Raw genomic sequence first — 14945 nt, forward strand, 5'->3', positions numbered from 1 at the left:
AGGTAGTGAAATGTAGAACATGAAGAAGTCAGGGACAGCTATCTTTCTTTTATAGTACATAAGACCAATTACCAAATAACCTTCTAGGGTCACAGAATAAATAAATGTCATTTTCCAATTAGATGAGGAAACACTTTTGGTACAATATCAATTCTTTTTTGTCTGGCATTTTAATGAATACTTACTAAATGAAAAAGTGAATGAATGAATGAGTGTAAAGCAAAAATGAGAAGCTAGTTCTTCTGACTTCTTGCCCCAAAATGCGGAACTTATTCCTTACTTAGTTTAAAATATAATACTGAAGTTGTTATTATTTTAATTATACCAAGATTCCAGAGCTGAGATCTTAAGTGAAAACTGTGTTTAGATGGTCTAATTCCTTAGTAGGATCAAAAGATGGTTAAACAACATGAGGAATTAAAAACTACCCTGTCCATAAGATCATGGAAAATCTTGAGGAGCACTGCATTATTCACTTTAGCTTGAAGCTAAAACAATTTGTAAATATTAGTGAGAGTGTAATAAGGAACAGCTCGTAGAGTCTAACAAAACAAGTCAAACAGGATGTTTTGCATGAATCAAAGTTTTTCATTGTGCAAATGAAGGTGTATGTTGATAGGAGAATGTGAATAATGTATTTCAATACTCATGAAATTTTCACTAAAACTCCATACACAGAACTTAGTTTCATAAAGGTGGTGACCTCACGATTTATGACACTCCCATAACACCTAACTCGGCTGCACTTCATACAGTTATCTGTAAATATCTTGGGAATAGAATCTGTATCTATTTAATTTTTTTCTCTTTTCAAATTTTAAAAAAGAAATGTTTGATACTTTTAAATTAAAAAAAAGATAGTGTCACACGCACATGAAACACATGCACCCACACCCACACCCAGCCCCGACAGTCACTGAGTTTAATTAAATTAAGCCTAGCAAGTTCTCTTACATAGAACATGGCGTACTTTTTCATCTTGCCACATTGATAACAGGGATCCTGTTCCAAAGCAGATTGTCTCTCTCATTGTAAAATGATTTTGAAAACGATTTCTCCTTTCCAGAGACTAAATATTATTTCTGGTTTCTGGATAGTAGATAAGATCTGCAGGGAAAAGGAGTTTTTAAGATAGAACAATATTAGAAAAAAATGATTGGCATATTAAATTACTTTGAATCGGTGAAAAGATAAGAATAAAAGGTGAGAGTTGAAAAGTAAGAAAAGATAGTTCAGCTGAAGAGTACTTAGGATTAATTTTCATCAGGCTGTAAAAAGAATTACTGACTTTATATATAGCATATGCTGTCTTTAGTTTTATTTAGCATACAGCTTCAGTGTTTTATATAAATGACGCTCTAATATTGTTCATCCAAAGACAGTCTCAGTAGGTTTTTGAAAACAATATTTTTATCTACACATGCACGACATGAGCCTTGTGACATCTAAGACTACTCCTGGATAAATCCAGAGGGAGACGCACATGAGTAGAGTAGATGAAATGCAGTAGATGACCCCTGTATTTATTGCAATGAACATTTGTAATTGCTATTTTATTATTTTACTGTTATATTTTTAAATGAACTAAACATATAATCACATTAATCATATACAAGAGGAAGTGCAGGTATGTAATTATCATTAATTCTGCACATTTAACTGGGAGTCTCATGATACTTTACTGCAATAGCATGGGCCAACTTCTGGTTAAACGTGGGAGGTTAGACTCTCCAGGGTGAAAGCATAGTGGTCTCTGGGTGGTCGGCATGAGTAGAACTATTTCCCAGACTGCAATAAAAGATGGGCAGGAGGGAGGCCTGACTCTCCAGGCTTTGCACCAGGTATACACACACATGCCCACATACACACACATGCCCACACACCTGCTTCACTGATTTATGCTTTAGTCAGAATCATTACATATTTTGCATTGCTGTGAATATTAGCATCCTCTAATTTCATTTAAGAAGGGATTTTAATACTACATTTTTTTGAAAACCATTGCCTTGAATGAAGTGAAAAAAAAGTTTAAAGCTTGGTTTGATATTTTATAAACACGTTAAGTGATAGAAAAATCACATTGCTGCTATAACATCTTACCATTCTTATCAGTGGTCTTTTCACATTGAGTCTATATATAAAAGCCTGCAGTTGGTATTATTTTACTAAAGCTGTGACTTTTTTATTTCTAAGCACCCCTAGTGATATGACCCATGGATAAGGTTTCTGTGAACTGAACATTTAACATTGATAACAAAAATTAACAATCTTTAATTAAACATGTGGTCCCTTACTACAAATTGAAGTCCATTTTATTAAATAGCGAAAACAAGAGAGATATTAAATGATTAAAACTGAATTTGCAGTATTACTCCTTTCATGTACTTATTCAACAGAAATTCACATTGCGTGGTCCCGGTTGTAATTATAGTCTTGGGCTAGGCAAACAATTGTGACTTTATGTAGTATATGTCTAGGTAGGCATTTGAATAAGTAGATGCAAATTCTGACAGCATTATTGATGTGTAACTGACATTTAATAAACTATGCATATTAAAGCATACGATTTGATATGTTTTATAGACATACGTGTTTAACCCTGAAGCTATCACCACAATCAAGATAAGGAATATATACATCAAAACCTAAAACTTTCTCATGACACTTTGTAATCTAATCACTCCTTGCTGCAGACCCCAAATGGTCCCACAGACCAAACTGATTTGTTACTGTAGATTGATTTGCAATTTCTAGAATGCTGTCTAAATAGAATCATATGAATGTACTCTTATTTGGCTTCCTTCATTCAGCATGATTATTTTGAGATCCAGCCAGGTTGTTATTTGTGTCAATAATCCATTCCCGGGCTTCCCTGGTGGCACAGTGGTTGAGAGTCCGCCTGCCGATGCAGGGGACACGGGTTCGTGCCCCGGTCCGGGAGGATCCCACATGCCACAGAGCGGCTGGGCCTGTGAGCCATGGCTGCTGATCCTGCGCGTCTGGAGCCTGTGCTCCACAACGGGAGAGGCCACAACAGTGAGAGGCCCGCGTAACGAAAAAAAAAAAAATCCATTCCCTTTTTTAACTGAGTAATATTCTATTGAATATTACTATTGTAATATTAGTAATATTCTATTGAATATCATATAGTTTATCATTCTCTGTTGATGAACATCTGGGTCATTCCTGCTACTTGGCTATTACAAAACAAGCTGCTATGAGTAGTTGTGTACAAGCGTTTTTGTGAATATATGTTTTTATTTCTCTTGGGTAAACAGGAGTGGAGTGACCAGATTCTATGGTATGTATATGTTTAACATGTTAAGGAACACATGCAATTTTTAAATCTAATTTCCCCACTAGGTTTGCTTCTACCTCTTGTCCTAATTCCATAGGTGAAGACAGACCTGTGTGGAAACAGCACAATGCATTGCCGTGAGCTAGTTTCATAGCCACTTACATCTGACTACATCTTCAACGATGATGTATTCACTCGCTTCTACAAATAGGCCTTTTAGTTTGGGGACTTAAAAATCCCTTTTAGAGAGAGCATAATTCTTCCTTAGGGGTTGTCCAAATATTTGTTTTGCTGCATTCTAGTGTTCTATTTCATATATAAGCTGCCAACTTAGGCAACTTTATTCTACTAGTGTAGGGAATTCTTATGTCCCATAAAGCAAACTTCAATCCAGTAACCCTGAATAATATGTACAAAAGTCTAACGTAGATCTGAATTACTGTCTCATCGAGCAACATCTCCTCTGTAATGTGGAACTTCTTTCATAGTTTTCCGTTCTTTAGTTCAGTGTGAAATAGGAGTGTCAGGTGCAGACATCCTGCTTAGCGTGACATAATACCCGTGGCTGGAACACATCAGGCAGGTTTTTGCTTTATTACTGTGCCTGGGATTACTTTGCAAATCTAGATAGATGAATTTGGTTAGGACCGTTGATATTATGCCTGGCTGCCTAACAATTTCTGGAAGTAAAAGATTTCCTATAGGTTAAAAAATATATATCCCTGCTGGGAAGTCATACCACAACTCTTCTTTCCCACAAAATCTTCATTACAGAATACTTTTATAAAACCAATTTCCAGGACACTGAAAATGTGATCCATGAAAAAAGAAAGCAACTGCTTTCATGGATCCACAGAGCTAAGAAGGAGACCATGCAATATGGGGGAACAGCGTAAGGCCCTGATGAGGTATAGATCTCTGGATCTGCTATCAGTCTTCTTTAGTGTTTGCTCTGCTAATGAAGAACTACACTGCAATTTTCCTCTCCCCTCTTGAGAGCTTTTGTCTGTGTCCACACCAGCTTCAAATACAGTGCCACACTGATAGACCTATTGCAGAGTGACAAGGCCAGCTCTGCTCCCGTGCAGTGAGTTTTGCAATCTTGCTCTTTTTTTTATTGCTGACATGTCCTTGAAGTGGCATATTCAACCTTAAGCAGATTTTCTTGTAACATTCATTGCTTGTTTTTTTCCCCTGATGATAAACATGATGAATATATATTGTAAAAATATAGAAACAAATCAGTTATAAAGAAAGCCACATATAACACTCTAACACTCTCATATATATATGCATTGTTTTATGTAATTAGAATATATGTACATATACATTGTTAAGAGTATTAAGAGTATTAAATGCTTTTTCTTTGCCCTTAGATATTCTCTGAAACTCGTTTTAACATCTGTAGAATAGTTTTTTTGAAAAAAAAATAATTTTTAAGTTAGATAACCTCTCTTCAGCTGTTTATTCTAAAGATAAGAACACACATTCACATAAATAGAGTCTGTTTGGCATAGGGTTTGATGGAAAAGTTGAGCTTTTCCTTCGTCAAATACAGCAGAATGTGTCTGATATTCATGGTAGCAGTGTGTACACCTAAGAGTTAAAGATCGGGTTGTGTGATTAGTCATCTGCTGCCTCTGTTGCCACCAGCACCATTACCACCATCTCCACTACTGCGCTTATTTTTATTATTGCGTCATTTCCAACAGCACATTCTCACCTATAGCACAATGACCGTAACTGTACTGCCGCAGTTCTCCATGGCATCATCAATTACTGCCTGTGAAGAGCCCTAACTTTGTCCTATGTAGTCCTGGACAAAGTATTAAAAGTTGTTTCTATTGTCCTGAGAGGTTAACAAACCAAAAGGGACTTGGGATCTAAAATTGTGTTTAGCATTTCCAAAGAAGGGTATACTGCTAATTCAGAATTTTCTTGAAAAAAAAAGTATCTTTCCCGATACAGTGTCGCCAAACCTGCAATAGACTTATAGAGTGAACAGTAGAATTGAATGAGATTTTATAAATCATTTAGTTCAGTCCTTTCATTTACTTCTGAAGAAGGTGAGTTCTCAACTAGTTAAATACTTGTTTGAGGTCACAGCTACTGAAGGCAGCACTTGACCTAGAATCCAGATATGCAGTCTTTATGTTCTGTTGCATCAGAGTCCCTGCCTTGTTATAAGAACTTTGGCAAGTTACTTACCTTAGGTTTTCTGTTTATAATTTGGAAATAGGTTATAAATAGGATATAAACTCAGCTCTGTCCAAAACGCATTTAGTAGTTTTGCTGATTAGTATAGCCTAATTTACATGGAACTTTAAAAGAAAAGAGAAGAAAAAGAAATAACTCAGGAGCGTTTTTTTTTGGCAGATCCATTGGCAAGCTTTCGCTCATGCTATCATATTATGGGCCAAAACTGAACTGGTTTCAAGCTCGTATAACTTAAAGCCAGTGTGCCAGCCTGAGAAACAAGCAGGGTTTTTTTGAGTTGTCTTTTCAAAGACATTTTATGGTTCAAGATAGGTGGCAGTGAAGCGGCTAAAGAATAATGCACAGGGTGTGATATAATTAATAAATGAAGTAGGAAAAAGAGTTAACTTCAGATGGGCTGACCAGGGAAGACTGGATAGGGTTGAGTATAGGCCATCTGAACTCGCATGGTAGAAAGGTCCAGCTTTGTGAAAGCTGCAGGTTGAGCATGCCAGGCAGGAGAGCAGTAGATACTAGGAGCTAAAGATCTTGATGTGGAATGAACTGATGATTGGGGCATATTTGAGGAGTGGAAAAAGTCCACGTGTTATGGATCCATAGTGCTTGCCATGAGAAATAAAGTCCTTTGTCTCTGACAACTCTGGAAACTCCAACTGATTGTATAATTTAGTTTAATAGTCAAAATGGCTTCTGGCCACTTATTATCTGTCCAAGAATGTGATAAATTAACCCTCCAACTGACAAGCAATGGAAGGCATACTTAAAATGCAAAATGGCTGCATTTCAGGTGACAGGGAAAATCTGGGATTAACTATTGCCGCTACAGTCTTGCAACTCATATTGTTACAGGGACACTTAACTAAACCCAAAGCAATCAAAAAATTAAAATAAGTTCAATGTCAGGCCAATGGTTCTCATGAAGAACTACACATCAGAATCATTTGTACAACTTTATAAAAATATAGGTTACTGGGCCTCTCCCTCAAAGGCTGATTCCAGGGGTTTGTAGGTTTCAAAAGCCCATGTGTAACACACAACCAGTTGTATACTTTATTTTCTAGTAATATTTTGAAACGCTTGACAGTTAAATGTGATGGTTACATTTTTCTGAGATGTGACCCTTTAAATAATTTATAGGACTTGGAAACTAGAAAAACAGTGGCTCAGGAAAAGGATCAACAACCTTGTCAATAAATGCCAAGAACAGAATATTGATTTCTTGAAAAAAAAGAAAAGTGTGTGTGTGTGTGTGTGTGTGTGCATTCAACAAGGGGTGTTTTTAGTTTTCTGTAATTTGAATTGTGCTATTGTTATATCTATTCCTTTTTTTTTATTAATGTATTTTAATTCTGGTCTCTCCTAACATTCCAAAATCAGCCTGTTATCACCTCAACTAAGATAATCTCACTGAACATGTTACTGCAGCTTCCTGTTTCAGAATACTATCCCTAGCATAATTCCTTCTCTGTGTCAGACCACCACTGACATTGTTGTCGCAGTTATTTGATTGTAGTAAGCCATTGAGGGATCACCAGAGAAGTATGATTTATGATCAAATCATGTGTATGATTTAGAATTCAACCCTAATTCTGAGAAGAAAACGCCAAGCATGACTCCTGTTTCCTAGACTATCTTTTTTTTCCTTTTTCTTTCCTTCTTTATTTTTTTCTTCCTTCCTCCCTCCCTCCCTCTTTCTCTTTCTTTCCCTCTTTCTTTCTTTCCTTATTTTTGCTGTTTTGGTGACCACGAATTTATTTCCTTATATTTAAATATTAAACATTTATAAAGTCTTGTGCAAGTGAATTTTAAGGTATAATACTACTGCCTACCTGTCTCACTAAGGATGCTGAAAGAATTAATGAGATAAGTCTGTAGGAAGCATTGAGCTCCTTTGTGTGGAGGGTGAGATTTAAAGGTGGAGGAAACTCAGGTAATTTCAAATCACTTTGGGTTGCCTAAGGAAGGCTTCACAATAAGCAAGAGTTAAAATAGGAATATACGGAATAGTTTTCCTGAATTCTGATAGGAGAAATAAATGAGTAATAACTGAGTTTAACTTCACTTTTTCCAGAAAAAAAATAGGATATCTTCCTATTGGTCTGGTTTAGAGACAGCTCAGCTTAGAGAAGGAAAGTTATTTCAGTCATCCCTGAGAATCTATGTTAGAGTATATCTCTGCTGGGACCAATTTAAGAGATAATCTTACTCTTATACATGATTAAAATTGGATCAAAAGAGATCTTTACTTGAAATTTAGAAGAAAGCACTGTATGTGGAATTATTTTATACCCTGTTAGCACAATGACATTGTATACTAAAAATCAGGTGAACATAACTAGAGGCAGCTAGTAAGTATCGTGTTAATCCAGAGTAACGGATATGGAGTAACATGGAGGCATCCAAATTGCCACAAAAGTTTTATCATACAAATCTAAGTTGTGATGGGATGAGGGATAAGGTAGTGAGGGAAGAGGAGAACAAACACTATAGACAGAAAGAAGCAACTTCTGGGCTTCCCTGGTGGCGCAGTGGTTGAGAGTACGCCTGCCGATGCAGGGGACGTGGGTTCGCCCCGGTCCGGGAAGATACCACATGCCGCGGAGCGGCTGGGCCCGTGGGCCATGGCCGCTGAGCCTGCGCGTCCGGAGCCTGTGCTCCGCAACAGGAGAGACCACAACAGTGAGAGGCCCACGTACCGCAAAAAAAAAAAAGAAAAAAAAGAAACAACTTTTGTTGCACCCCAGCTGTTTCTGTGGACTAAGCTCTTAAATTAAAGCGTTCTCAGTACAATTGAGTCTCACAACAATCTTCACGGTTAATTATCATTATCCAAATTTTTTTTCTGAAGAAGTCAAAGTTTAAAACGAGACACATATTGCCCAACGTTCTGTAATTGCTAACTGGAGGGGCAGAATTCAAATTCAGGTCTGTATTATTCAACAGTTTATGGTCTTTCTCCTATATAACACTGATCTAAGATAGTTGGTTTCCCCTCCCACGGGTTGAAAATTGATTAGAAACACACAAGTTACACACACACACATACACATACACACACCTTCCAGAAGTTTAACCTTCCAAAGTGACTAGATGAGTAAAAGCAAGCTGTTTCTAAGAGTGTAAATATGGGGCAGCCCATCCTCCCTCCTCCCTTTTTTAAATGTTTGCTCTTTCTGTTATTATTTGTCTTCAGCTTGAAGGTGTTAATGTACACCCCCAAAATGATTAGAGGACTCCTATTTCTTTCTTAGTTTCCACTTAAACTGTAACGTTGTGTATTTAACTTTTTATTTTTACAATACCATCCAACTGCTTACCTTACAGAATGCAGAATGCTGCCAGCAAGTGTTTTGAACACTCCCCCACTGATTTTGTTCATGAAAAGAAGAGGTTAGTTGTGGTGGTTTTGCAAGAAAACTATTAGTCCCCTGTTAAAGATAAGGAAAAGTACATAAGTACGTGGGCGTAAATGGTAGGCTTATCTCTTCCTGCCGTATCACCAACAAAAATGGTACTTGTGACTTCTGAGAGCAGCAGTTGCTCTTACTTTCCGTTAAGTCACTTTATTTTGGAATTGCACAGAATACTGGGATTGATGATGAAGTTATATGTCACCACGTGATAGAGTATAATCCAAGTAATAAACAACAGACATTTATAAGAAACAGATCACAGTAGGGGCACCAGACAGCCTTCAGCTGCAAAACAACAGGACTCAAGAAAAGGAATTTGATCAGTTGAACTTGTTCAGATGTTACGGGGGCTGGTAATGTATCAAGAGGGAAATTGTAAAGATGCTTTCTGAAGACTATTTGGGAAGAATACACAAAAATAGCTAATAACGAAATATGTGATTGTACAGAAATTCCCTCATGGCAAACTCATGCCATTAATACCTAAGAAGAGAGTAAATTGCCCGTAAATTGCCCTGTGATCATAGTCGCACATAGTTGCAGCAAAGGAGGACTGCATATAGAGATCAGCATATAGATAACAACTACTCAGCACACTGGAGGCTTTGGTGGGAGGGTGGATATTAATATCCAATGAGAGTCAGTTGAAATCAATGCAAAGTGATGGGACCTGCTCAGTGCAAGTGTCAGAGAACAAAGAAATTGCTGGTTAAAGATCCATGAGCTGAGAAAGACTCTGAGACCATTAGTAGTTAGGAAATTGGTCATCTTGCCCCACAGTGTGAGCTAATCATTGCAAATCCCCACTTCTGGAGTGGCCCCAGGGAAGCGAAGCTCTTCACAGCCCTGAAAATAAACAAAGGGCCTGTGTGCAGAGCAAGGTTTAAGGGAAACCGGAGCTGTTCTGAGGAGGCAGGTCCTGCCCCTTTCCACCCTTTAACAGCCAGGTGTATATGCAAGACACCTTCCACTTCCACTTTTGGATATTTTTCACGAAACCTAAACGTTTGTCTTTTGGATCTCTCACCAGAGCTTTGTAACAAAGGAATCAGAGATTAAAATGGAGACTGTGTAAACTAAAATATTAAACAAATTCTCGTTAAGTACTTTATATTTGCAATAACGCCTTTACTTTGCAATACTGGTATTTGCAATAATGACTGATATCTTTAAATTATTGCCCCGGTGGGACCGAGGGATTGGAAACCTTGAGCAGAGAAAAACAACAAAAAGCAAATAAAGCAATTTAGTTTGAAATACAGAAGATGGAAGCACAGTAGAGGTTCAGTGAGGACAAATTGTTGTTGCTGTTGATATGTTTTGTTCATATCCAACTGTATTTTTGGCTGTCACTGTTAATTTTGCTTCATTCATTCAAAAGCATGTATGCATGAATACTAGGTTGTGGTGAGATGATAGTAATCAGAGCAGACCTAGTCCTTACCTCAAAGGACAGACAGTTCAACCGTCGGCTTACTAATTGAACAAACAATGCTTACAATAAAGTATGATGAGCACTGTGATAGTGAAAGCAAAGGGCTTCAGGAAATGCTTGGTGGAGGAGCTCAAGCCAGTCTAGGGGATTCTTAATCAAGACACCTCCCTGAACAAGAGATGTTGAAGCTGACATTAAAAAAAAAAGAAAAAAATAAATGAACGTAGGTTAACTATTTAGCATAGACACTAAAGTTGATATTAACTTATTAAGTTCTAAGAAAATTTAATTTCTCAATTTCTGGTGTTTTGATGTCGATGTCATATAGTTTTTTTTGTTTGTTTGTTTTGTTTTGTTTTTGCGGTACGCGGGCCTCTTACTGTTGTGGCCTCTCCCTTTGCGGAGCACAGGCTCCGGATGCGCAGGCTCAGTGGCCATGGCTCACGGGCACGTGGGATCTTCCCGGACCGGGGCATGAACCCGTGTCCCCTGCATCGGCAGGCGGACTCTCAACCACTGCGCCACCAGGGAAGCCCTGTCATATGGTTTTAATGAGAATTATTCCATTTATCACCTGGAAACGCCTTGGTTTGCGGTAAACACATAGTGGTTAGCCAAATTGCTCCTCAGAGAAAAATGTCCTTCTGATCATTTTTGCTTTCCTTTTCTTTCAAAATTTGTTGGGATATAATTCATATACCATAAAATTCACCATTTTAAAGTACAAAAGTTAGTGGTTTTAATATGTTCATGAGATCATGTGACCATGACCACTATCTAATTGCAGAACGTTGTTTTCATCCCAGAGAGAAACCACACACCCATTAGAGTCACTGCTCCCAACCCTCTCCTCCACTCCTTCCTTTAGAAACAGCGAATCAAACATCTGTCTCTATAAATTTGACTGTTCTAGAGTTTCCAATACATAGAATCATACAGTAATGTGCTATTTTGTGATTGACTTTCTTCACTTAGCATATTTTTAAGGTTTACCCATGTCGCAGCATGTATCAGTACTTACTCCTTTTTATGCCAAGTGATATTCCATTGTATGGATTTACCACATTTTGTTTGCTCATTCATCACTAGATATGTTTTTTGGCTTTTATGATTGGTGCTACTATGAACACTCATTTACAAGTTTTTGTGTGGACATAGGTTTTCATTTCTCTCGGGTATGTCATCGAATGGCTTGGGTCCTGCTGCTAGCCACTTAAACAATGAATACTCAAGAGATAAAGAAAGGAAAGGTGCCTTTAATCAAAACGCTGGCAATCTGGGGAGATGGTGGATTCAACATCCTCCAGAAACCACCTCCGAAGATTCTACTCGGGCCTGAAAGCTTTTAAAGGGAAGAAAGGAAGTAATCTCAGTTTGTTCTTGAGATTACTGAAGGGGAAGCTAGGGAAGAGATTTGGTCATTTGTTAAGTTACTTATTCTTCATTTCTACTTCTTTGATCTATGGAAAGATCAGACAAGTTAGGCAACGTTTCGTGTGATTAAAAGATTTGAAAGGTGTGCTTGAGCCAGAGATGAGTAGAGCATGGAGGTGCCTGGTTTAAAAGTTAGTTACAATATAGCTTTGCTAAAGCGACAGTGAAAGGGGCTTCCTACTGAGGGCAGTTTCCTACGAAGAGCTGCTTACATACATACATAGGAGTGGAGTTGCTGGGTCATATTGATAACTCTGTGCTTCCTTTTTGATGTGCTGCCAGCCTGGTTACCATTTTGCATTTCCACCAGCAGTGTTTTGCTTTCTTTTTATAGACTCCAGAGGAACTAGAGGATGTTTCTGACCTGGAAGAAGATCACGAGGTCCGCAGTCACACCAGTGTTCAGACTGAAGGGAAAACTGACCGGGTGAGTCCCCGCCCTGCGGGGAGAGCCGTGTGCCATGCCCTCTCCTTGTCAATCCAGGCAGCCTCTCACAGTAGGGATCCCTGGATTTGGGGCTGGTCTCGTAAAGCACAGGGAGAAGAGCCTTAGAATGCAGGAGCACCGTCATGAGGGGAATGATTTCCTCTACCTTGAGAGCTCACAGTGAGGCCATTTCTGGTTAGGTAGTGAATCACTCCGTGCTACTTTTGGTCTTTATAGCAGTCATGGGAATATCAAAGTGAAATTTGTACCTGTTTGTTTAGAGTAGAAAAGAGAAACCACGAAGTTGTAAATATACTTGGAAATTCTAGGGGAGAAAAATCAACTTCTGAGGCAATATTCCTCTACTTTTCTTCCTTTCTACAATGCTTTCTTCTGCCCCATCAACACACACACACACACACACATACACACACACACACACCAATGATGTTCATCAATTTTTGAATTACTCTGAGATGTTCTATTTCACTTTATTTACACCCAATGCTTGGGAGTTTGTGAAAGTTTGATTTCCTAGCTACTGATAGCTTGCAACTGGAGAACAGACTATAGGACTTGAGTCTGAAAGCCAGGTAGTATAGCATAGCGGCTAAGACTGCCTGGGAATACATCTAAATCAGCCACTTCCTTGCTGGGTTACTGGGAAACTCACTTAGCCTTTCTCTACCTCTGTTCTCTGATTTGTAAAGTAAGTATGCTAATGGTATTCTCTATATGAGGATTACTGTGGGAATCAACTAAATTAATGAATAAAGCACTTAACACAGTGACTAGCTCTTAGTAAGTTCTCAATAATGATTATTAAGAACGAACTAAGTAGCGATAGTATTATTATCAGCATCGTCATTATTATTATTTAATTAGTTTAATTCAGTGTCATAAAATTTGGAAATGTATGAAACAGATAAATTTAAGACAGTCCTGTGTTTTCAAATATTCAAATTCCCTAGAACAGGTATATGTCAGTCACAATACCTGTGTTTTATTAGAAATGTTGGTTATCTTGAGTTTTTATTTCTTGCTGATTATTTGATCTATAAGTCCTGTAGTAGCCAGGGGACACACAGCACCTGGAGTTAGTTTCCTTCAAATCTGGTAGGCATTGTCGGTAGGAGATAAAATCTTACAAATGGCCATGGAATTGGAAATGAATTTTGGCAATGGTACTTTGCTTACGCTTTCAGCGAAGTGAACGATTGATGCAGTTGGGCCACTGGAGGTGGAGCGTGTGTGTCAGGGCGCACAAAGTAAGTGATCGGAAGGAATTTTCTTAAAATAAAGGCACCTTTTAGGATGCTAGGATTAATATAAACATGCCCTAGTTCTCATTCTGCCTTATCACGTGTAGACAATGAAACCTGGGTTAAGAACCTTAAAATTTAGAAAGTTCAAATTTCTTTATCTGAAAAATGAGAATAATACTACACCTTCTCACAGCATCGTTCGTAACTCCAAAGAAGGCAGTGCATACGAGACTGTTTCATAAACTTTATATGCTGAGAGGAGAAGGTTCTTCTTCTTATTATTATTTATATTTTTGTTCTGGGAAAAACAGCAGCTAAATGACCACTTGCCCATGGTGGTTATAAAGCTGATGACCTCCACGGTTCCAGATCTTAAGAACCTTTCATAGAAGCCACTGCTTCTAACCTTGTGGCAATCACCCTGAAAGTGCTCTGAATCCTGGCTCTGTGTTCCATTGTGCAGTTTCCTGATAATCCAGTTCATTTGTAACGCCTGTGGGCTATACCCTTACCACTATCTAGTAAAAGAGATCCGTCACCATCAAATCTACTGGAAGCAACATTATATTCAACACAGCCACTCTCTGCTTTTGTAAATCTCCCCTATACATTCCAAATAGCTTGGATTTTATTCACTTCCTGCCTTGAGGCTTTCCTGTAATTGCTGTGTGGAATCCCTCAGGAAGCAAATCAGATAGTCTAATACATACACAACCTTACGTGAGGCACTAACACCTCCCAGAACAACTCTTAACCAATACTCTTCCATTCCTTGGATGAACCATATAGAACTGCATTTTCCACAGGTCCCCGAAAGTTCCCCAAGGGATCAAGCCAATTCCAGCAGCAGTGACCAGCTTGATAACATATCTTTGGATTGGCTCTCCTTTCTTTCCTGATTCATTCTTAGGCTCTTAGCTCTGTTCCTTAAGATCTATTCCCCCAGATACTTTCCATTCTTAGTCTCTGCTTTTGGGGTAAAATGAGAAAAGGTAGTCACATCACATGTGCTATTTATTTAATTATCGTGTTAATTATGCTATACTGCTATTATTATCCCAGTTTTACTAATAAGATCACTGAGGCTCCGATTTATGTAACTTGTCTAATAAGTGGATTATGTTTCCACACTAAGAACTTTAGTGATTACCACACGTCAGTTTACTTAGGACATAGAGTTAGCAGAATGAATCCTTTACTAAAAAGTAGACAGAGAACCCCACCACAACAAACCTGATAGATCATCGGTGGAATGAAAGAGAACAGAATAAAGGATATTCCAGCAATCTGAAAGAAAGGAAGAGTATACATTTTTTTAAATTTAAAGAATAATTATTGTACGGTATGGATAACTTAACTCCAATAACACCCTCTTATTGAATATCTATCTTGAGTTTATCACAACAGATTCTGCTGTCATACCTGAAGTTTATATGACTAGCTAAGGAGGATAGCT

General features: G+C 38.0%; 1 protein-coding gene across 2 annotated transcripts in view; it reads left to right on the forward strand.

Moving 5' to 3' along the window:
- The window catches only part of CTNNA3 (catenin alpha 3), a 1595169-nt gene that overhangs the window by 1421078 nt on the left and 159146 nt on the right, over window positions 1–14945 (forward strand). For both annotated transcript variants that reach the window (XM_027130128.1, XM_027130127.1), the window contains exon 14: window positions 12132–12224. In XM_027130128.1, coding sequence (XP_026985929.1) covers window positions 12132–12224 — 93 coding nt within the window. The remainder of the gene's footprint in view (window positions 1–12131; window positions 12225–14945) is intronic.

Source organism: Aethalodelphis obliquidens, unplaced genomic scaffold, assembly GCF_003676395.1.
Source record: "Aethalodelphis obliquidens isolate GAN/ISIS:26980383/991018 unplaced genomic scaffold, ASM367639v1 scaffold37, whole genome shotgun sequence".
NCBI lineage: Eukaryota > Metazoa > Chordata > Mammalia > Artiodactyla > Delphinidae > Aethalodelphis > Aethalodelphis obliquidens.